Genomic DNA, 25451 nt, shown 5'->3' on the forward strand with positions numbered 1-25451 from the left:
GCTCCAGCAAGGACAGAGGGACCAACAATTCAGTTCCTCAGGAAATCATTTGCAACAAAGTATTAGGGCTGGAGAGATGGCTCAGCCATTAAAGGCAAGGCTCACAATCCAAAATATAAGGAAGCACATGCTTGACACACGGAGCCTCCTGAGAGATTATAACAAGATTCCTGTAATGAAACAATTAGGGGAAAACATTGAAAGATTCATATCAATGTTATAAAATTGCTTCATACTGATTATTTTGGGCTAAGGCAAGAAAAGAAATAGGTTTTTAAAGCTCTTCTGCTAGAGCACGAGTGCAAAAGCCAAAATACACCAGCTTCCACATCACTCACCAAAGCAAAAGAACTAGTCATCCACGTAAATATGCAGCAAACACACATGTATGCCATGTACCAACCAGTGGCCATCTCTATAGAGACAGAAGTAGGGTGTATAAACATATATACCAAGTCTCTATAATCTTTAATGTGGGAAGCTCCTGGCTTAAAGGTAACACTTAAAATGTGTTACCTTACCTTTTCTTTTTACACTATCCTACTTATTTTTCTTCATGTAATTACAAAACTGTGCAGACTACAGTTTACGTTGATTGTCCAGCCATCTGGCTTCTTCCTGCTTTCCAATAAAATGGCCAAATCGTTTTCACTGATGACTATGCTGTCCTTTAAGAGGCCAGTCAGAATCAAAGCACACAGTGAACCCTATTGGCAAGGCCTCAGATAACGCAGGAAAGCTCAAGTATGTGGGTGGATCACACCTGTAATCCCAGCACTGGAGCCTGAAGCCAGAGGCCAGAAGAGAGTGACTGTCCCCCTGCTGCTTGTGAGTCACCCAATGTGGGTGCTAGGAACAGAAGCCGTGTCTTCTCTAAGAGCAACACGCTCTCAACTGCGAATCCTTCTTACCAGCCTATTTTCAGAATGTAAATCCTGCTGCAGAATTAGGGGGCATACTCATACACTGCTTCATGCTTGGTTTTCCTTCAGAGGACATGAAAAAAAATGTCTCCCCAGGGTTGTGACAGTGCACAAGGCTATGATCCTGTGTAGGAACCAAAGATCCAGCGACATTCTTTCTGCAAGGCAGGGAGCTGCTTTTTCTCCTCCTCTGGATATGGAAGTGGGTTGACAGAGAAGGATACGGTCCTAAAACGAGCTACAGCCTCGGGGCCTCTACTAATTAATCTTTGGAGAAGGTCAGACACAAGGACCAAATTCTTAGGTGCTTTTCCAGAGATGTCTCAGGGCCAGATAAATGTGTAATGGGAAAAGGATGGACGCAAACCCATCCTGCAGAAGCCAAGGCTCTTTCAGACAAGTTGAACTACAGCACATCTGGGGAAGCGGCCCTTTGTGCTGGGACAGGCTTATCACAGAATGCTGTGACCCTTAGAGGCACACAGAAATGACCGAAATGCTGCATTCCAGCAGCTCCAGCGGGGTCGCTAGACTATCTGCACTAGAGAAACGGTGGACAGGAAAACATAGGTCAACCCTGCACAGAGGATTTTTCTCCTCAAAGCATCAGTTACCACAGACAGACCTAAGGTATTTGAAAAGCCAATGGATGCAACTCATAACTATAATCCAATACTTGGGAGGCTGAGGCAGGAGGATGATGACTTGAGATAGCCTGTCCAAAGAGCAGGACCCCCCCCCACCTCAAAAAGCCAAAATGGGGGTGGGAAGAGGGCAGGAGGAACAATACAGCAATTGAGAGCATTGGGTGCTCTTCCAGAGGACCCTTGTTTGGCTCCCAGCATCAACATGGCAGATCACAACCTTCTCTAACTCCAGTTCCAAGGGATCTGCTTCCCTCTTCTGGGCCCCAAGGGAAGCAGAGATACACATAAAATAAAGGCTAAAAGCAAACCTTTTATGCCAAAAAGGAAAAAAAAGAAAGAAAACATATAAATATGTATAAAATCTCACATATCACAGAAGGGAACAATGCTTTTCCTCCCTACACTGCTCAGACATTTGGCCAAGATTATTGCAGAAATTCCTCTTGGTACAAAATAATGATATTCAAAATAACAGTCCTGGATGTAGTAAACCAGAAGACTGAGTGAATGGTCTCTGCTTAACCGAATAAGACCGAGGAGCACGCCCAGTGGATATCTGAGATTCCCTGTATTCCAGTCTGTTGGTAAGTTTTTATTGTGACAGGGGTATTCCACCCCAGCTAACTCTTCTCTGTCCATTCTCACTCCTCTTCCCCTATTTCTGAGCAGCACAGCCTCCTCCTTCAACCTTTGCTCCCATTGGTCTTTCCTGGTTTCTACCTTGCTTGCCTTGGGCTCTTCTGGTACCCAGACCAATACTTTCTCCTCTCGTCTCATTCACTGTTCTAATCGGTCCTGATGTCCAAAATTTCAAAGTGGTGGCCTTGACTCCAGCTCCTCACACATCTCTCCCACTGTCAATTCCACATGGATGTCATCAGCTCACTGTGTCCCAAACAGAACACTCAGGCAGCCCACGCCTGCCATCTCTGCTATCTCAGGAAACATTTAACTCCATTCTAGGAGTTATAATGATCCAAACCATGTACTCATGGCCAACTCTCCAACACGTCCATTATCTGGTCTTCTCTCTGCCTCCACAAGAAATATCTCTGTTCAAAACAAGTCATTCCCTACCTGAATTACTGCAGTGCCTTTCTGCTTCTGCACTGGCCCCTCTGGGATTCTCAACCCATCAGCCAGTGTGACCCTTAAGCATACAAGTCGGGCTATGTTTCTGCCTTGCTCAGGACCCGCCAACGATTTCCCATCATGTATCAAGACACAGCTAAGTGCTTGCCCCACTTGGCATGTCCTCTCACACTTCAGTTCCTGTCCCCTTCCCTTCTCACTCTGCTGGAGCCACACGGGCCCTCTTGCACAGGTTCCTTCTGGTGCAGCAGACATCCTGCCTGAGAGTTGTGCTACATGGTTATCTCTCTTCTTAGAGGCTTATTTCCCACAATGCTCCCCTCAGGGTTTTGACGAAACGAGACCTTTTCAGGGAGGCCCTCTGTGGCCATATTATTTAATGAGACAGTTCCTGTACAGCTTTTTTCTCAGTACTTACTATCTACCATCTTAAAGATTATACACAGTTGCCCCTCTTCACTGGCAACTAATGCACTTTACATCGTATGATACAATAATTATATAATTTACTGACCCGTACTTCCAACTAATGGATTATGCAGTGAATGATCTAAGCATTGTACAGTTCGTCTTCCAATCCATTCCCACTCCCAGTGGCCCCATTCCATAGCTTCCACCTGTTCACGTTGCCCCCTCATCTGTAATGGGCTGACGTACACCGGAATGGCATCTTGCAAATGCAAGCTCTCTGACTTCTCTTGAACAGCCATCTACCATGCTGGCTCATGAGATCATGTAGACCATAATCCACCAATCAGTTCCAAATTCTTATTTAAAGTGTTCCCATCCTTTTAATTCCATCCATTGTAGCCTTAGTTGGGTTCTCTCATTCTCTCTCATTTTCTCTCAGATATACAATCCTTTACCACAGGCTTTGCAAGCCACTCCTACAGAGGTTCTCAGATTCTCTTTTCTCACTATGATACCCTGTTCCCATCTACCACACCTGGAAGGGATGAGGAAATGGCTGAGCTGTTAAGAACGTGGCTCTGACAGAAGACCTGGGTCCTAGTCCCAGCAATTGCTGAGTTCCACATGGTAACTCACAATCAACTATCACTCTGTTCCAAGGAACTCTGAGTGCACCAGCATGCACACGGCTCATGAACATACATGTGAGCACACCCTAGTGTGCTGAAATACAGTCAACATACATGCGAGCACACCCTAATGTGCTGAAATACAGTCAACATACATGCGAGCACACCCTAATGTGCTGAAATACAGTCAACATACATGCGAGCACACCCTAATGTGCTGAAATACAGTCAACATACATGCGAGCACACCCTAGTGTGCTGAAATACAGTCGACGATAAGAACAAATAAGCAAAAAGCCTGCTTTGAACTCCTTTGCTGCCTTTCCCAGTCTGCCTCTGACAACTTGCAATTTGGTTTCTGGAATAGTTGTTTCTCATCCCAACTCTGTCCTTGGTGTCAGATCCGAATGGCATTTTATCAGAATTCTGCATTGGCTCAGGAAATATATGCTGCTTATTGACCCCTTTGCTTGCAGACTTTCAATCATGTTTACTGATTAAATAGCTGATTTTATGCAAAATAACACTGAGTATAAAAGCCAGGTGAAACTCTAGTAAATGTGAGTTACTTGGCCTGATGCTTAATATCTCATATTATCAAGCAACCAAATTAATATAAAACTTACCTACAGACCACACACACTTAAATATGCCCTGGGCTCTGCAGTATCTGCCTCTCCCAGGCTGTTAGGCCCAGTGCTAGGCCCTGCTGCCAACTACCTGCAATAGATCCGAGGACATCTACGGGACAGAGCCTTTGACGGCCTCAGGCTGATGGCTGGGTCTCTGGGAATTGCCACCCTGTATGTTCCACTCACGTGGCACTGCTACATGGAAATACTTCACCACACAGCTGAGCGCCAACTCTCCCATCAAGGAGCGTGGCTTCTTTGTCTCTGCTTTTGAAAGTAAAAACACAAGACAATGGCTATGCATCGCTTCCTGACTGCCCAGGATCTTAGGGGTTCCTCAGGCACTGACTCTGCTTTGGTCTCTTCTGGTCGCTCAAAGGCTTTAAGTGTAGGAAAGTTCTCAAAGTGTTTTCCCTTGGTGCCGTCAGGGGCCCTGAGAACCCTGTTTGGGAAGTTTCTTCAAGGGCAAAAGACCACATGAAGGGCCAGGGAAATGGCACAGCAGGTAGAAGACCTGAGTTCTGAGCTTGACCTATGTATAAAGCCAGGCATGGTAGTGTGCACTTATAATCCCCCGACTGCGTTAGCACGCAGAGGCTGGCACACCTCTGAGACTTGGTGGCTAGCTAACAATAGCCTACTTGGTGAGCTCCACGTTCAGTGTGAATCCCTATCTCAAAAAATAATGGAGAGTGACTGAGAAATTTAATCTAATGCTGACCTCTGGCTTTCACATGAAGAGACCCAGACCTGCATGCACATACAAGCATGTACAAACACATACTCTACACTCGCACGCACGCAAACGCCACATTAACAAAAGAGCTCATCCAGCTAAATTCCCCACAAATCAGACAGACCCCAGCTATCAATCAGGCTGCAAAGAACCACCAAGCAGAGCCTGGTTAGAACTGTGGGCCTGATCTTAGATTTATAGGTGCAAGAGCCTGCTCTGTAAAGCCATTAGGGATTTCAGTGGTGAAAGAGGAGGTCCCAGTCCCACAGAGCATTGGATACATAGCACTGACATAAAGAGACAGTGGAAATAGAACCCTTCTCTAATCCCCCAAATATCAGACTCATCTGTAGATTCAGGTGACGGTAGACAAGAAAACTAAAATTTTAGTCTGGCAGACGGCATGAAATGAGAATGCCGAGTGTTTCAGAATTTCTGGTATGTTTTACAAAACAAAACGACAACCCAGAAGGCAGCTGGGAAGCAGGCCATCGTTGTCTTTATACAGATATGGGATGAATCTGGAGGTGTTGACTGCATCTTTTGGTCCTTAGGTGAGCTCCATATGCTTCCCAGGGCCTCAAGTCTAGTTATCATCAAATGGACAGGACACCGCAACTTCAATACACTGGAGATGATAAAAATACATAGTACCTAGTACAGCACTTCCTCAGAAAGCAGGAGATCTTACTGCCATGCATGAGAGTGTCAATTTTAAGAGGAGGCTGGAATGCCGGTGCTCCCCCTGTGTTTCCACACACTCCCCTCTAACCGCTGAGGACAGAAATTGTTGCGGAAACAAAGCAAGAGTGTGGATGGCTAAGAGCAAAGCAGAGGAAGACAGTCTTGTTGCCTTTAATGGTTTCTAGCCACTTTGCTTCTGTTTATTATGTCCCCCAACATCTCCAATCTAGAAAGCATTTCTCAAACCGTACATCAGAGACTAAATAAGAAGTTTAACTATATTTGTGGTTAATTGTACAGATGTGGAAATAAGAAATCATAAGAAAATTTAAGTGAGAAGTTATGTGAGAGAAAGAAATGTATTCATAGCTTTGAACAATCCTGGCAAACTACACTGTTTAGGAAGCTTCAGAAAATGCTATTGAACAAAACTTTAAACACCACCAGAGTGTGTGCTCGTCCTTGATCAAAAGCACATAACCATTTACAAAGCTGTCTGGAACGCTTCCTGCCCAATACCTACAGGGACCTGTAAAAACTGCTGTATCTAACCCGCTGAGCCTGTCGTACAAGGTGCCTGCCGGCCTGAGTGTTGGAGCATGCTCACACAAGCATGCCACTTTGAGAGGGAATAATAGAATCCTGTTGAAGAAAGGAACAGAAAGCAAAGGCATCTTCTTCCAGGACCAACTGCTCACCTATGTAGGGTCCACTGTTGTTACCATCGTGTCCGGCGTCTTCTGGGTAGAAGGCAAAAGCCAGCAGAACAGACAGTCAGGAAACAAAGCAGAATGGTTAGGAGACTAGCCACAAACGCCAAAAATCCATTACTAGGGCAGCCATGGAACGCACAGCATGGAGCTGCCCTGCCATGGATGGCACTCAGAAAACATGTTTTCTGTTTGAGTTAGGGTATTTTGAAGACCTCATGCAGGGTTGCTTTTTTTTTTCTTTCAACCTTCTTTAGAGGTTCCTTGATATGGTTCCAAAGAAAATGATTTTTTTTAATTATCTGAAATGTTTATATTTTCACAGTAAAGAAAATTACACCAGTTGACTCGCAAAGTAAATTTACTTTTATAAACCAGCTCTTTGATGATATGTAAAATATAGCATTTACTTTGGCTGACTGGAGTAGACAGAAAGGTGAGACTAGAATATACCCTTGCTGATAGGTGTGCTGATCCCAAGTTGGGAAGGGAGAAAAGAATAATATTGTATTTTCATAGAAAAACAAAACATTTTAAGTTAAACCGTGTGCTGCTGTTGGGAGGGACTGGGCAAGTTCTGAGATTCGCCACTTCGAAGCAGTGAAACAGCGATCTGTCCTAGAGCATTCGCATAAGCACGCCCCTGGAACAGACTATGTAGACACTGAGGCTTGGAGAGGGACAGAACACCTGTGTGTCCACACAGAGAGCACGGACAACATTGACTTTCCCGTTTACCTTTAGTTAAGAGTAGGGACAGGGACACACACAGACTGTGTAAATCGAGATTATGCATGAGGTAGTTCTTTGTGAAGAAAACAATTACATCTCTTCCAAAACAGAGTTCGACCGTGATTTTTGATCCCGAAAGATGTAAGTTTGCACTCATAATGAGCATTCTGACCCAAGTGCTTTGCACATCTAATTTAACCCTATGCTACTACTCACTAAATACAATTGTTAACCACACAGGCAGCTTTTATACATGTACCTTTAATTTCCTCTGAGAGGCATAAAGAAAATGAAAAAGAAGATGGTTAAAAAATAAAACAGAAAATACAATGAGAATGAGCAACGCAAGTAGAAAACAAATAAAAAAAAAATGCTACCTACCACATTCAACTGTTTCCTCGTCTTAGAAAAGCCAAGGGAGGGAAAACACATACGTTTAGACATTTCAAAATTTTTAGTTAGTAAATACAGCTTTAGACTGTGCTGCAGTCTGTATGTACAGAATATATTCATTTTAGTAAAGACACAGAGTGGCCATAGAGCTTGTTGTAAGAAATCAGATGGGAAAAAATAACCAGGAAAAAAAACCTCAACATTTTTATTTAAAATAATACCTTGAAAAAGGAAATTTTATTTCTTTTAATAGACTGGTTGACTTATAAATCAACATTTTTAATATGTTGAAAAAGATTCATGGGAAGAAAACAATCAAATGAAGAAAAGATCTCAGAAACAAGCAAGCTTGCCGGAAAGGGTCTATGCATTCTGTGATCCCAACAGTATCCCGACAAGTCAATTATCACTGCTTCGTGGAAGATACTTTATTATTTTTTCGGCTTCGGTTTTTACTTTACTTGACACATGTCACTGTATAGCCCTGGCTGGACTATAAATCACTCTGTAGACCAGGCTGGCTGCGAACCTAGTGATTCTTTGCTTCTGCCTCTCGAGTGTTGGCATTATAGGTGCATGCCACTGCTTGGTTCTTTGGATTTCCAGGTGTCGTCTGTAAAGAGGTTAAAGACGCCATTTCCTGCATTCTTATGCTGCACTCCTGTCAGGCTCCCTCATGACTCCCTGTCCATCTTCCCTTGTTCCCACCCACATCTCACACACTCCCCTCTCCCTCTTAGTTTTACCATCTTGTTCCCTCTGGCTTCTACCTGAAAAAAATAAATGCTGTATTTGCCTTTGTGAAGTGATTTATCTTACTTTGCACCATCATATGCCATTCTATCTTTTGTTTCCGGTAAATGAAATAATTTTCTTCTTTATGACTTAGTAAAGGCCTTTGTGTGCATATGTCACATTTCCTTTTCCCATGCACTTGTAGATGGGAGCCTAGACTGAATCAACACAGGAATACAAGACATCTCTATGGTAAGTGCTATTCTTTCAAAAATAATTTTTATGACTATTGTGTGCATGTGTGTGCCATGGCACACATGTGGAGGTCAGAGGACAACTATGAAATTGGATCTCTCCTTTCCCTTTTCTGTGGGCCCTGGGGACCCAAGGCCCCACAGGTTGTCAGGCTCGTATAGCGAGCTCCTTTACCTAGTAAGTCATCCTGCTGGCATAGTCCTTCATTCTTTTAGATATTTGGCCAACAAGTGACATGACAATGACATGGAAGTTTAATTTTTATTTCTATTTTGATATTGAGTCTTGCTACGGAGCCCAGGAGCTAACTGGGTAGAGTGAGATAATCTTGTGCTTGCAAGGGTCCTACTCTCCCCGCCTCCCAAGTTCTGCAATAATAGGCACGGGGCACCAGGCCAGGTTTGTCTTTAATTTTTGAGGAATCACAACAATAAGAACTTTTAAAAAGAAGCCTTATTCTTGAATTTTTTAATTAGATAGCATTTCTCCAGCAAAGACTGGAAAGTGTATTGGCAACATAACCCAAGCAAAGGTCACCCCGAGTCAAGGTGCAACATATCTCATCCCATGGTTATACGGAGTGAATAAGAGGGATGAAACCCCCCAAAGCTATAAAACAACAACCACAGAAAGTACCTCAGGGAATGTGGATACCACCGGGTCACAACACCGGGACAGCTTTGACCACTGTTTTCAAATATGATAGGCAAATTATTCAGTCTCTGATGATGAGCTACCCACGTTAGGATTTATACATATGTCTCAGCAGTTCTGAAATGCTAAGTACATCCAAAACAAATGATCAGAAGACAAAGAATAAATGGCGTGGTCAGGGTTAGCAACACCAGACGCTGGTGCACACGGAGATCATGCAACTTGAGCATCAGTGGACTGTGCGTGCTAAGACACCTGTAATTCACTACTCAGAAGACAAGTGGGAGGACTGCTGTGAGCTCAAGGCCAGCCTGGGCAACATAGTGTGTACCAGGCCAGGGCTAGATACCAAGACCCTATCTTATCAAATGAACAATTCAACAACAATAACAACAACAACAACAAAAATTCCTGTAAAAATCACATGAGCTATGATAAAGTAGATTGTTAATTTCTATATATTTTGCCAGCAATAATAAGATAAATTGAATATTACAGTCCTGGCTAAAGACTTCAGCATCATGGTAATCAGATGACTATGGTATAGACGTAAACAAAAATTTGAAATGCCAACAATCAACTCACAGTAAACATTTTATGTTACATATAGCATGCTTATTTCATATTCCAATAAGAGGTCATAAATTTACATGGTGAATAAATTTATAAGATTATTTCTCCATACAGTTATTCAGAAGGATGCTCTGATTTTTTTTTAACACAGTAAAACTAGACATATATATCCATTAGCACGTTGGTGCTTGATGAATCTCATGTGAAGAAAACCAAAGGATTCCTTTAGAATTGACAGGATTGAAAAAAGAGGAAAATACACAAAGTATTGATCTCAGAAGAAAGCTAGGGTAATTTAATCTTCTGACAGCTCCATGAGGACAGGACTTTTAGCCCCATTATACAGACGGAAACACATCCATGTAGTGAAATACAAATGATGTGAACCCAGAAGTCTCGCCATACATGTTTACCTACAAATGCCAAGCGTTCATGCTAGAACCAGTTTGTAGAATACCACCAGTGGAGGGCTGGGACCTCACTGTTTCTCCCTCTACACCACCATTACCTCCAACGCTTCTCCCTCTTGAACTGTTCCAACAGCTCCACGTGGTTCTCAGGAGAGCCTGGGAAGGCCAGCACCTGCCCCATGTTATCAGGATTCTAAGGTTTACTGGCTTCAAGCATGGGAAAAAGAGGAAAAGGAAGCTATGAAACTACAGAGGACGGACTGCATAGGCTAGAGGGGAGGAGGCCATGAGCTGTGCATGGCAGAACTGTAGCCACCTCAGCAAGGTGGCACTGCTTTCCTAAATCCCCTGAGCTCTCTGATTGCAGCCTTCAGGAAGTGTGGCTAATCCATGACCACAGAGCAGCCTCCCGACCATGGGCAGACGCATCCTCATGACATGCTACTGACTCTCAATGAAGAACTGGCGTGGAACCCTTCAAACCTGGGATTGTTACAGAAGAGACACCATCAGCTGTGCACAGAATGTATTGCATCAGCACTGTGAGAACACCTGGCTATACAATCCACAGCCTCGCTTATTAATACCTCTTCCCACGAAGCTGGGACCTGTGGAATCTTGCTAGCAGTATCACTGAAGGGAAGGGTATCACGGCTTAAACCCCGGGATGCCAAAGGCCCATACTGCCAAGCTCTGGAAGTAGAAGCTGTATAAGGGAGCCAAGTGGGAGGGCTCCTGGACCCCAGAGTCATTTGCATGAAGGGGACAGAAGAACCCTCTTCCTCTTTGTCCTTTAAACACCCTAGCTAGGACATAAACATCTTTGCTCCGCATGCAACCAAGTCATGACTGGCTCCTGGCCAGACGAAAAACAAGGAGGTAGAGGGACGATGGACTGGACCCTCTAAAACTATGAGCCAGAACCACGGCTTTCTCTTTATGAAGATGACCAACACAGGCATTTATTTAGGTATTAGACAACTCACATCATAATGGAAAATACCCAGAGTCTTTTAAATTCATATTTTAAATCATGTGTCTCTGTGGGTATGTGCATGTGAATGCACGTGTCTGAGGAGGTCATGAGTGTCAGATTCCTCTGGAGCTGTTGATACAGGTAGTGAGCTTCCTGATATAGGTGGGGGAACTGAACTTCGTGCTTCTACATTGCCGCTGACCAATCTCTCTAGCCCCTGTCACGCACTATTTAAAACTGTGTTTCCATTCATAACAAATGCTACCGACACTAAGAAAATGCTTGACAAAGTTTTAGATACACGAAATTTTTAACAGCATAAAAAATCTGCTTCTGAATTGATGCTATGGGTGTAAACACTAAACACGCCCTGAGCACATCGAAGGTGGCATTAAGAAGGTGTATGGTCAAGGGAAATTCTCTATTACAACAACATGTGGGTTTGAATACCGGCACCGCATTCAGGAAATGACACGGTTTTACTGTGCTAAAACTCTGTCACTGAATGTGATGGATTTATTATGCCCATCAATCCATAATGAGCAAGTCCTACCTGCTTTCAATGGATTCACCTCATCTGAACTTAAATATTTCCTTTTGTGTCTACAAGCCCCAAATCACAATTAGGTAAAATGAAAGGTTTTGTGATTTTTGTTTTGTTCTAAGTCTTAAAATGTCAAAAAATTTTGCACATTTTTTTTATCTTATGCCAAGAATTCCATAGAGCTATTTTTAAAGTGAAGAATTGAAGTTAATATTATCCAGTTTGCTGTAATGAGAATTATCGAGGTATTTGTACTTTGATACCTGCAAAGGGAAATTAGGTACTAAAAATAGAAACCATACTTTGATATTCTGCTGTAAAATACTTTATATGAAACAGAAGTTTCCCTATCATCCTCTACAAAGGCCATAGATACAGAATCTGAATTATATTATATCTGGATACAATTAGGATGGCCATTCTTAGCTACCAGGACTATGTTTCTAGAGAAAAGGACTTAACAATATTTCAACTAAAGAAACTTGGATGACCTTTGTACAAAATGAGCTGAGATATGGGGACATAGCTCAGTGGTAGAGCATTTGCTTGCAAACACAAGGTCCTGGGTTTCATCCATAGCATGGGTCTGCATGTGAGTAGAGGAAGTTGATATATTATACTTATACATGCAAATGAAACACAAAATAAGTTATGCCAACAGAAGAATTACAGGCTGCCAAGACTCTACCGCCAACCCCTCACATGTGCTACTAGGGACACTTACCCAAATGTAGAACTTAAGCTGTTGCCTCTTGATGTCATATCAAAGAAGGCCCATTGGACATCTATCTCTGTCCTTCTGTCTATGTTACCAGTACAGAGTTATTATAAAAAAAAAAGGGAGAAATTTTTCTATACTGTTTTTATTGTTTAAACAAATTTTCAAAATGGGGAGGAGACAGAGAGCGGGAGGATCTCTGTATGAGGCTCCCAATACTTTCATTGTAAGAGTTATTACGTTTCAGGAATGGTTAAGGAGCAAACACTCTTAAGAAGCCTGCTTTCTGCATACTATTGATATCTCTTGGTTGTTACGCTATGGATCCACCATCAAAGGTAAAGTAATTCACACAAACACTCAGGGGAGAGCTCATCAGTATCAATACTATTTTTCAAAAAGTTACATTTTCTTTTCATTGGCACTTGGAACAAGACTTTAGCACAGAGACAAACACAAATACAACAGGACTAGAATTTACCTTCTTTTGCATTCCATCTTGATACTAACCAAGTCACTGTGGGTTCTAGAATTATCGTCCATGAATTTTTCCAGTGATTATGATATACTTAAGAATCAAATAAGAAGTAACATTACAGTGCCACAAGCACAGAGTGATAAGAGGTAACAAAGTGATTTCATGTGTCAGTACACCCAGACATTTAGTACGTTGGGTCTCAAGCACACTTAAAATTTTAGGCTAAAAAAAAAATTTAGGAACTGTGGATATAGCTTAGTCAGTAGAGTGTTTTACAACACTCACTGCACCCTGGGTTCCAAGACCACACTTCCTAAGGTAATCATGTGGTATGGTCACCTCTATTCCCAGAACTCAGGAAGGAGGCAGGAGATCAGGAGTTCAAGACTATCTTTGGCGGCAGAGAAAGTCCAAACCCAGACCCTAGCTCAGCATTCTTGTTTCCTTAATTGTATTTTTTCATAAAGTTACAAATCACTACTTCTAAGGTCCCTTTTCTAAAAGATGTATTTTTGTGGATGTGTGTGTGTGTCTGTGTGCATATCTGTGGGTGTCCAAGAAGAATGTGTTGGACCTGATGCTGGAGTAAGGGGCAGCTGGGAGCTGCAGGGTGTGCTCAGAACTGAAGCTGGTCCTCTGCAAGAGCAGCACATGTCCGCTGACCTCATCAATTACTTTTCTTCCAGCATTTCACATCATTTCTATCAACATTTTTTTTTCTTCCCAGAACTGTCCTGAAACTTGGAAGAGGTTGTGACAATCGGGCTTTCTCATTCTAAAACTCTACTCAGCACATGAACAGGCAGTCCTAACAAAGTTCTGCTTGGAGAAAAAAGAACAATAGAGTTTAACATGTTTCTGAATTCAAAGCTAATGCAACCATTTCTGTAAACAACTGCCACAGGAATTTCAAGCAGAACTTCAATCTTGGAGAATAAAAGATACTAGCTTTCCTCAAGAGTCACAGAGACCTATTCTCTATGAGAAACACTATTTTTAAATAGATGCCGATGGTTTATTTAGATAATCTTGGGCAGACTTTCCATCTCTTAGTGAGTAACACATTTCTTAGTGAATAAAAATCAAGGTCCAAAAGAAGGGAAATTCAGAAGTAGTCGTAACCTCAGCACTGGGGAGGCCGAGACAGAAGGCCCTCAAGGTTGATGTCACACTGGGCCACACTGTGAGACCCGGGCTCAAAAACCCAAGAAGAATGGGGGAAGGAAAAGAAGAAAGGGAAGAAAGAAAAAGGGCAGGAAGTGAAGTCACGTTTGTCTCTTTCTTGTTTTGTACGCTGAGACTGGAAGCCCAAGCGGAGAGCTGGGCAGCTAAGTGTTTTACTGGGCAGGTAAGTGCTCTGCCACACAGGTGTGCTCCTGGGGCACTTGAATGGGAATCAGAAACAAAATCAACCAACCAAACAAATGAATTAAGAGGATAATTTGGTAAAGATACCTCTTGAAATAAATACTTAAAAGATCCAAATATTTAAATATTAACATAAAAAATGAAATGATGCCAAACAATGGACAAAAAGCCTCCATTACATCTTACGTTTATACCAACACTCTAAACACACACACACACATGCACACACACACACACACACACGTGTGCACACACACACACTCAAAGCCACACACGTCTATACTAAGTTGAAAGAACAATTAAAAAGCTATCCCTTCTACATATTTCTTTGAAAAAACATATACTTAGTCCATTTTCAAAAAAGTGGTAATTCCTAACTACCTCAAACGATATGGTTCTAAGCTGCCTACAGTTCAAAGATGAGTACATTTTCAAATTTGAGTGTAGTCTCATTTCCCTCAATGTTTAGTGGCATATTTCATCTGGAAAGTACTGAATATATTCCAACCACTCGAACTCCCCACCAATGTACAGGCTTAGTTCCTCAAAGACAGAAGAGCTCACTATCAAAAGTCACCTCACTTAGAAACAAGGCAGCATTGAGCTTCAGGCTTTCTGACCTCTCAGAACTCCACATGCATTAGGAGAGTGTCTTCCCCCCAGCCCGACTGAACAGCAGCAAAAAGCAAGCAGGCTTTGATGCAGCTGTGTGTGCCCCACACTGGCTTGTGTGAGATTTACTCTCAGCTGTAGCTTGGCTTTCTTACTACGTGATTCCTGGACTGTAAGTGTCTACAAACTGAAGGAAATAACAGGAGATGTGAAAAACGCAGCAATACTAAAAACAGATGTTGGGATAAAATTTCAGGGCCATTCATTTGTTCCTTTCGCTTTTTAACATGCAATCTCTATGATTTTTTTTAAAGGAGGGAGGGTCCGGGTTTTTTTCTTTCTTTTTTTTTTTCCTCTTAAAATGCCCAGACACATGAAACATTTACAGAGATGAAGTGTATGAGATGGAAACTTGAGGGGGTGAAAGAGGGAAATAAAGAAAAGCAGAGGTGGGGGGGATGAACTAAAAGAAAAAGTGTCCCAAGCCCTCTCTCCTTCCGAAGTTCTACACAATCCTTCTTACTTTCTCATTTTCTTCCATCTGGTCCGGTAGGAACTCTGCACATGACATGACGTTCACAGTTGTGATTTATAAATAAAAAGGTTTAAGAAGCATGGTTGTTCTTAGGCACAAATGCTTTTGGGCCCAGGAAAATGATAGGCTTATTTTGTCACTGAGTTTTTACTGAGAAATATTTACCCCAAACGCCCTGGTTTGGGGGTAGGGAGAGCAGGGTTGTGCTATAGGCTCTACGTATGCAGTCTGTAAGTGTTGGAAGTTACTGATGACTGTCTCGGACAGCGAGTCGCATATTACATTGAGCAATCTACCACATTTTTTTTTTTTTGCAAAGATATCACGTTACTGTGAATTACCTCTGTGTTGGGTTTCTGAGAAATGATGGCCCAAGAGCTACTGCAGGATACCACGACCCCTCCTCCCCAGGGCACCTGCTTTAATAGTCAAAAACCAACAGCAGGATCAGGTTACTGTGCATTCTTATTAACAAACTTACATGATTTCCTGTTGGAAAGTTTCAGAGGCTGAACTACTATTTCTGGTCGTCTCAGAGCCAGTCTCCTGGGGGAAGAAAAGGTCAATGTGCCTATCAACTTTCAGCCCAGGTTCAAGGTTAACACAGCACCAAAATATAAAATTCTTAAGGATGAACTTGAAGAAACCTAAGATGATCACTCCAAATGAACTAATCCGCTATTTTAAATGACCCGCCTTTCCTGAAGGACTCATCTCCATTCCATCTATCCCTGCAGCACAGACCCAGATATTAATGTGTGAGCGTCTGCTGGTTTCACAGCAAAACCTCATATTACTTTTGGTCATTACTCATAGAGCTAGACAAAACAGAGCTCCAAATGCAAACCCAAGGGATAACAGGTTCACAGGCAGGGTTTAAAGCTCATTTTTATCATAACTATGCTACAGTGATACCCTGCAGGAAGCAGAAAGTCATTTGAGGAAAGGTCACTGTGCTATGCTGGTGGCTCACCGTTCCTGGAAGTGCTTCGAGGGAATCAGGCCCGCTCTGGGGTTGGTGTCACCTTCATGCTTAGCCTGCCACCATGTCGCATCATCTTGGCTCATAATCTGAAGAATGTCACCCTTCCTGAAAGACAGGCCTGCCTCTTTACATGGGATCGCCTTGTCCTCCTTAGGATCATAGTCAAAGAGGGCTTTGATAAATATCTGGGAAGGAGTGAAAAACGGAAGAGGTAAATGTGTCCGTCTGCATTCTCACAACTTAGATGTAAGAAATGGTACTTTTCAAAGTAGATTAAAAAAAATAACATTAAATCCCTCACTCAAACAATATTTTAAAGACTCACCTTGCCCTCTTTAGAAGGTATCTCCTCTTTGGTGCTGGGTATTATCTTAAATGTAATTGCTCCCTGGGACTGACTCTGGTATCGGGGATCAAAGAAAAGGTCATTGCTAGAGGTAAGGAGAACATACAACAGATAGGTACAGAGCTAAACACATCTAGGAATTTATAATCTTGGTATTCTCCTCAGAAGAAGCCAGAAAACTATGTCTGTAGAAATCCCGGAAACATGAGAAAGCTCTAAAGTGTGTCATGTCAGCTCAAGGTCACATTTCCACTTTTCAACCTGTGCACTTAAGATATTAATACATCTACTGCCATCTATGGTACATTAGTCAAAACAGACACAGGCACACAATAGGAACGAGGCTCGAAGTGAGCGCAATGGTCAGTCACCAGAACAGCTGACACAAAGATGAGATCCTGGCATTTACGCATCGGCCTCCATAGTTGGCGAAATAAAAACCTGAGACCAGGTACTGTCCTTCCTGTGGTTATGACCATGAACGAGATTCGCCTGGAAGCAATATGCATTAGAAAATAACTAAGCACAGCAGGTCAGTTCTATTCTGGTAGTAAGGGAAACAGCTGTATAACAAATCCACTGAAAGATTTAAAGACAGACTGAGTGTCTACTCCCATTTAATTAAAACGGTAATTCCATGGCCCACAGATACTTGCTGATTGCCTCAGACCAAGGCAGACCTTGTTGGTGGACATTTATAAAGGCGTCTGTTGGAGGTCCTCAGTCATCTTTCTATTGTTGTAGGTTTGTAATTTTTGTATAGAAAGAGGCAGTCTCCATCTCAGCCCTAAACCTGAAGACTTAACAATTCCTATGCTCAAAACAGTTTCATTGGAGTTTTAACACTGAGAATGGGGCAGAAAGAGCCTCTCACCAGCCGTTCAGCGCCATGTTGACAATGATCAGAAACTCCACAGTAATGACCTCATTCCACCTCACGGCACGTCAGCAGGTCGTTACTTCTGCCTACATTCACTTGGTACAGGAGCATATTGACGCTAAACACAGACGCATTTCTAAGCATGAGGTCAGCACTGTGAATCTGAAGGGCTGACTCCAAGTCAGGCTGAGAGACCTGGGATTTACAGAAAAGGTAACAGCTTACCAAAATCTGTATTATTTCCTCGGGCCTCTTATCTTCCACTGGGATCCCATTCACTTCCCTTAGCTCATCGCCCACATGAATAAGACCTGACAAATACAAAACCCAGTAAGTGAGTAGAGCCACACAACACTGTGACTTGTGACTGTGCCCAACATTCCACCAGCGGCCGCTCCTCAAAGTGACATCAGTGCCCAAAGGAGGCCTTCACACCTCATGCGTGTTGATTCTACATGTCTCTGGTGATGACGATTGCACAAGCAGAGAACAGGACCATGGTCTCTATCTAGAAATGCTAATGACCGATACCTTAGAAAGTAACTCATTTTTATTACTTACTGTTTTTATTTGGTACAACTGTGTACATGTCATGCATATCATGTTTGCATGTATGTACACAGACCAGCGGTCAAATCTGGCATTGTAACTTAAGAGGGAAACTATCTAGTGTCTGAGAATGGATCTCCTACTGGCCTGGAATACACCAAGTTCTGGCTTTGCTAGTTGGTCTCTAGAACTCTCCAGAACTGAGATGATACACTCATGCCACCATACTTGGATTTTAATGTGTATGTTGTTGATCAAACCTAGTCCTCATATTTGTATGACAAACATTTTTCTAACTAAGCTATTCTCCCACGATCTAAAATTTGTAAATTCATTTTAAAAACTGCATGCACTAACTAGTATTCATTTTTCACATCAGAAGGAATAAAATGGGTCATACTATAACTGGTCAGTGAGGGCTCTATTTCTGTGGTAGAAACACCTGACTAGAATGGCCAAGACAACAGGCTTGACCTCACCAAGAGGAGAAAACTTTGGAAGACTGTATAAGCTAAGACCACAGAGGTCGATTCATCTACCGTTTATTTGTATGGTGTCTACATTTCAACATAGTGGGAAACATCTTATTCTTGGTTCTGCTATATTGGATCAAAAGACTGTTACCCACTTAATTACTCTCAGGACCCAATACAACTTGTTCTTCTTCAATGACTAAAGATGCTCTCACCACTTCTATCTGCAGCTCCTCCCCGCATGATTCGGGCCACGGTGATCGCTCCGGTCTGTTCATCTTTTTTAATAGTAGCACCCTTTCATGAAAAACAAAACAAACAAAAAAATGGTGGAAGAAGAAAAAAGGCATTTATGGGAAGATCTGTGAACTGGGCTGTAAGACAGAGGTGTAAGATAACTCTTACCTGGAAAAACTAGAGACTACTACAAAAAGTCAAGGGAGCAGGCATGCCAACTGTCCTTTGGATACTCCCTAGAGTGTACGAAACTCAAGCTACATGCCACTTAGTGCTTCAGCACAGTTAAGGATTCTAAAAATCTTAAATCTCTTCCAACTCATGCAAAACATTTTTTTCTTTAAGCTATCCATCTTAGATTGATTTACTTTTGGAACACTTGCTCGATTCATTTTGTCCTTATAATATATTCCATGAGAGGAGGCTTGCAAGATGGCTCAGTGGTTAAAAGTATGGGGTACTCTTACAGAAGACCCAGGTTCAATTCCCAGCACCTACATGGTGGTTCACAACCAGCTAGACACAGACATACATCATGAAAACAAAATATCCCTTTGGATACCCTGGGTTTTCTTGTTTTGTTTTGTTCTGTGTTTCCTGAGATTCATAACAGAGTTCACCCAGGGCTCCAGGGATTAGGACATGACTTCTTTGGGTGCAAATGTGGCAATATTCTACCAGTCCCAGGTCCCTTGCTGCGGGGCTTAACACCACAGGAATTTGAATGCCAAAATAAACAGCTCTATTTATATTGTCAAATGTTAGATGCCAGGTTAATTTCTCTTCAGTATTTTAAAATAAACCAGTGTTCCAGAATAGCCCAAAGCACCATTTTCAACTGCATCATTTAATTTCCAATCAGGCATACTTGGCTACGTGCTAAACTTTCTCTTACGCATGTCAGTAGGTTATATTTCAAGGTTATTGCTATTAAAAAGCAATAGAATGCCTATTACTTTATTTGGATCTTCTTAGTTATTCTAAGTCATATCCTCTGGATGCAGACGTCCCATTTACTTGTAAGGTGTAGGGACCCAGAAGAAGCATATCTTAAAGAGAAGTACAAATACTCTAAGCTCATCTGATTTGGCTCCCTGTGAGATATACTCATGTCTGAAGACGAAATGCAGACCAGTCTCACCAGAGGCTCTCTGTTCTTAACCAGGCGGATGATTTTCACAGAGTCTTCCTCGTCATCAATATCGTCAGGCATGGGAGGCAATACAGGATCGTAACTCTTTTGAGCCACAGTATCATGCACTGACAGCAAAGCCTGTAAAACAAAAGGTTCATGAAGAATTCATGAGATATGAAACATTGAAGTACAAATAAACACAAAGCAGCATTGTGCTACTGGCATGTTAATTGTAAAGAAACCATATGAGGCTGGGTGTCTTCGGCTCAGGCAGTGGGGGCGAGGCGGTCCTGGAAGGCAGACCTACTCCATTGGACCTGCACCTCCACTTCCAGTACCACTGACATCTGGCATCAATCTGCATTAAATTTGTTCTAAACATATATACTCTAGTAATCCTTGTAGGGTAACAGCAGGGGCAAAGTCTTGGGTATTCCTTTCGGAAAAAATGAGGACACAGACACATTGCTGATGAGCTGACAGAGGCTTAAGATACTGCCCATGTTTTCTTTAAAATTGAAAAACATTTGTATATATGACTGTGTAACATACATGCATGTACTCATGTTTGTGCATATGTATGTGAGCACACACGGGCCATGGGTTCATTTATGTGCATTGTAGAGGCCTGAGGTTAATGTCAGGTGTCTTCCTTGATCCCTGTCCACTGTATTTATGGAAGGCAGGACTTTTCCCTGAACCCAGAGATGAGCAATGCTTCAGCAAGGCTGGCCAGACAGCTTCCTGGGTGATCTCTAATTTCTTTGCGTTGGGATTATAGGTAGCTGCCACACCCTTTTAGAACATGTTTTGATCTAAACTCTGGTCTTCACAGTCATATGACACTGAGACATATGGGTGTTTACAATATATATATGTGTATATATATTTCTATATACCCCCTCAGCTGTAGATGTATATGTGTCTATGAAAGCCTGAGATGGCTCTCAAACATTGTATGAACCAAGTGTGGTGGTATATGTCTATTATCCCAGCACCAGGGGGGAGGGGCATGAAAATCAGACATTCAAGGTCATCTTCAGTATATAATGAGTTTATACATAATATCCCCTCCTCTCTCTCATGTGCATGTGTGTTTGTATACATTTTCCTCCTGTCAACAGAGAATTAGTCAATTCCATTATTCACTGGTTTCTGACTTTTTTTGTGCAATGGGTACATATAAAAGAATAAAAGTATTTCATAACATTGTGACATATAGATCAATGAGGCGAGAAAATGCTGGAACTCTGCATGTCCTACTTCAGATTAATGCATCTGAGAGGTCTCGCTGCTGCACTGCCTGACTCTAGCTAGAGGCCCAGAGATTCTGTTCTCCTCTTCCCTCCAGTCAGAACATCCAGTTCATAGCTTATTAAATATATTTCCCAAATATATTCAAAACCTATTTCCATCTTTCTAATCTAACTCAAAGCCAAGCAAACTATACCACCTGTTTCTGTGAAGTTTGATGGCAGCTATCATACTATTGGGTCCCTGCACTGTCTATGGTTTCTGTTATGCTACAACACCAAGGAGTTTAAGATGGGACAGACGCTGCGTTGCCACTGCCATGCCTACAGAAGGTACTGTAATAGCTTCTCTATGAGTCTATCACTTCCTTCTGTCTGCATCTTAAATAACTCCTTTACATAGAGGCCTGGCCAAAACATCCACGACAGAAGGATGCTGCTTGGTTGTTTTAAATAGTGTGTTTGCTTTTATTATTTTATTTTTATTTTGAATGTGTTTGTGTGTATGATGAGTGTGTGTATAGACATATGTTAACATACAGCACACTTGTGGAAGTTAGGACGACATCTGCTGTCAGTCACGGCCCTCCACTGTGCTGGAGAGAGACTTGTTCTCTGGTGGGTGTGCATACCAATCCATCTGGCCCACCAGCTTCTGAATGCTTCTGTCTGCAACACACTACCATGCCTGGCTTCACACGGGTCCCAGGGGTATAAGCATTTAAACGCCAAGCTATATCCCAGCCCCATTCCTGGGTTTCTTGGCCTCAGCATTGTATTTGCCTATGCTTACATTAGAAATACATAATTGTACTTGCATTACATTTGATATTTTATACCATTTCATTGCTGATACCAGCTATCAATAAATCAGAAGCTCTGGGACGGCAAGATGGTATCGATTTTTAAATTAAACAATTTAAATAACTCTCACATGTGCACCAAACTGTCCTTTGCATCTCAGAGGATTGAGTCTGAGAACCACATTAATCTCAAAGTTGTCAGATGCTCGCTCGGGACATAAAACAATGTGAGATATGCACAAGTGTATGTGCACCTACACAGGCTTTAAAACATCCCCAGACTCCTTCCACTCAGCACAATTGTTGTATTGTACTATTTAGTAGATGGTGACAAAAATTAACTTTTGTATGTATACGGTACATGTTCAACATTTTTCAAATATATTCAACCAGGGCTTGGTGGAATGTGCCTCTAAAACTTTGACTTAATTTTTTTCCTCTCTCCTCTCTCCCTCTCCCTTCCCCCACCCTCTCCTCTCTTAATACCTAGCTTCAAATATTTCATTTGGCAACAGGAAAAAGATGAAAACTGCCTGCACAGCCTACAAAAACCTCTGCAGCTTGCACAGGGCAAGAACAGCTCCTGGTTTTCACTGCAGGGAATCCTCATGACTGGGTAGGGTTACCTGAAATATAGCATTTTTAAAAATAACCCCAAGATTAAAAGCTGGCACATGCTAACTGAATGAAATGAAAAAGTAAACCAGGGGGGATGGAAAAAAAAAGTAAACCTCAGAGAACCAAAACTCATCTCATCCAAGTAACTTAATTGTATGACAGAGAAAGAACGACAGGTATTATCTATAAGAACGGTACTGTACTTAATATTAAACACACATGACTATAGATCAATCAAAACTTACCGGGCATGTCAAAGAAAGCATTACTCATAAGGATGAAAGAAAAATGAAGCACCAGAACAAAATTCTGAAATTACTCAGAGGTATAATAGCTAAAAACAAGTCAAGGGTATTGTCTTAGTCAGTGTTCCATTGCTATGAAGAGACACCATGACCAAGGCAACTCTTATAAAGGCAAACGTTTAATGCTGCTGGCTTATAGTTACAGAGGTTCAGTCCACTATCGTCATGGCGAGAAGCAAGGCACCATGCAGGCTGACTTGGTGCTAGAAGAACCATCTTGATTCAAATGCAGCTAGGAGGAACCTGTCTTCCCCAGACAGCCAGGAGGGGCATCTCTTCCACACTGCATGGGGCTTGAGCCTTGGTGCCCTCAAAGCCTGACTACACAGTGGCACACTTCCTCCAAACAAGGCCACACCTATTCCTACAAGGCCAGATCTCCTAATGGTGCCACTTCCTACGGGCCACGCATATTCAAATCACCACATGTATTAAAAGCTATTACTGCAGGTCAGGGAGATGGCTCAATAGGTAAAATTAAGTTTGATGACCTCAGGATCCCCAGGGCCCACATGAAAACAGGTGAGGTGGTAAGTATCTAATCCCCATTTGCAATCCCCATAAACCCCTGGAGAGACACAAGGTGAAGACAGCAGAATCACCCAGATGCTTATGGGTTTGCTAGCCTGGTGCATGCTGTGAATCATCAGAAACAAGCAAGACTCCACCTCAAAACCTCCATATGTGAGACTACACACACACACCACCACCACACACATGTATACCATATGATAGGTACATAAAGAGAAAATAATTCTGCAGAAGATAAAGTAATGTAAGCTATCCAAAATGAAGCAAGAATAAAAATATATTAAGGGAGGGGCTAAAGAGATGGCTTGGCAGTTAAGAGTGTGGGTTGCTCTCCCAGAGCACCTAGGTTTACTTCCCAGTACCTGCTTGATGACTCACAACTGTCTGTGACTCCAGTCCCAGGGCACATGGCCCCAGGGCCACCAGAGAACATGATACACATATATGCAGACAAAACACCCGTACACAAAATGGAATAACAGGTTAAGTGTCGGATGTTAAATAGCCGAAAATAGGTACTCAGACTCTCAGAAGAAGTATGACTATTTTTCAGAAAGTATGGAAAAAACGTTCCAAATTTAGTGAAAAAATAATAAACTCACATGTTCATGAGGGTCAAGTACCTGAATACATGTAAAGAAACATTAAATAAAACTGCTGAAAACATGACAAAATCATGTACCAGGAAAAAAAAACCCAAAACTCATAAAATACATAAAAGATAGATGATGGATGTGACTTCCATCAGCCAAAAAAATAACACAGAGCAGCAGTGCGGCACCTTTAAAATATCTAAAGGACACTGAAGCTAGCACTCCATCCCCAGCGAAATACCTCACAGCAGAGAAGACTCTCAGTAAGATGGAGTTTTTAGTGAATCAGCGGCCGCCTCCCTTGGAAGAAGCGAATGCTCTACCCAGAGCAGGGAAGGACCAGTGTGAAATGCTCACTCTGTCTCAGTGTCAGCCACACCCGGCACTGAGAACAGCAGACGACTCATGAAAACATGTTGAAATATTACAATATTATAGGTAATATTAACAACGCCAGCTACTTATTTTGGGGGCGGGGTCAGACTTATTTCTATGTCTAAATTCAAATACGAGTTTGCAGATTTCAAGTTCGTTACTCTTAACAGCTTTGCTTGAGGAATATTTCAGCTTAACAACGTTTTGTACTTTGGAAGTACAATGAGAAGGCATTTGGCACTCCATTTTCCTGGTTTCACTGATGTGATTTTATTCTTCAACATAAAGAGTTTCCTCTCAAAAGACAGAACTTAGGTAAAAATTGTGTTTCCATGCGCCATAACCATAACCACCAATCACAGCTGATGGGTTTGCCTGCTGCTCAGAGAAGCATCTACAGGAAATTGAACACCGGACCTGTAATTCGCCACTGCTGTGGACCCCTGGAGTCAGCTCTAGGCCTGAGTGTCTATCAGGTGCACAGAATTAAACGCCTGCTCATCAGGAAGAATAGATCCAGAGGAAGCTCAACTTTTCCTCCAGCCTCCTTTAATGAAGTCTATCCGTTCTTCAGGTCTAGGCTGAGAGTAATTTCTGGTAAGTCAATGTTCTGGAAAACTTAAAACAAATCTTTACTTTTTATTTTAGTTTTTTTTTTCAATCTGCCCAATTTCCCCTGACACCCTAAATTATTTTTTTATTTTTTTTATTTTTTTTTTATTTATTTTTTTTTTATTAACTTGAGTATTTCTTATATACATTTCGAGTGTTATTCCCTTTCCCGGTTTCCAGGCAAACATCCCCCTCCCCCCTCCCCTTCCTTATGGGTGTTCCCCTCCCAACCCTCCCACCATTGCCGCCCTCCCCCCATAGACTAGTTCACTGGGGGTTCAGTCTTAGCAGGACCCAGGGCTTCCCCTT

General features: G+C 42.2%; 1 protein-coding gene across 8 annotated transcripts in view; it reads right to left on the reverse strand.

Moving 5' to 3' along the window:
- Mpp7 (MAGUK p55 scaffold protein 7) overlaps window positions 1-25451 on the reverse strand; it is a 269029-nt gene that overhangs the window by 54087 nt on the left and 189491 nt on the right. For 4 of the 8 annotated variants that reach the window (XM_087590730.1, XM_087590731.1, XM_087590732.1 and 1 more), the window contains 6 exon segments: window positions 20059-20190; window positions 18896-18977; window positions 17884-17969; window positions 16758-16832; window positions 16421-16617; window positions 15929-15993 (listed from right to left, as the gene is read on the reverse strand). In XM_087590730.1, coding sequence (XP_087446856.1) covers window positions 15929-15993; window positions 16421-16617; window positions 16758-16832; window positions 17884-17969; window positions 18896-18977; window positions 20059-20190 — 637 coding nt within the window. 8 annotated transcript variants of the gene reach the window in all.

Source organism: Rattus norvegicus, chromosome 17 (genome assembly GCF_021556685.1).
Source record: "Rattus norvegicus strain SHRSP/BbbUtx chromosome 17, alternate assembly SHRSP_T2T, whole genome shotgun sequence".
NCBI lineage: Eukaryota > Metazoa > Chordata > Mammalia > Rodentia > Muridae > Rattus > Rattus norvegicus.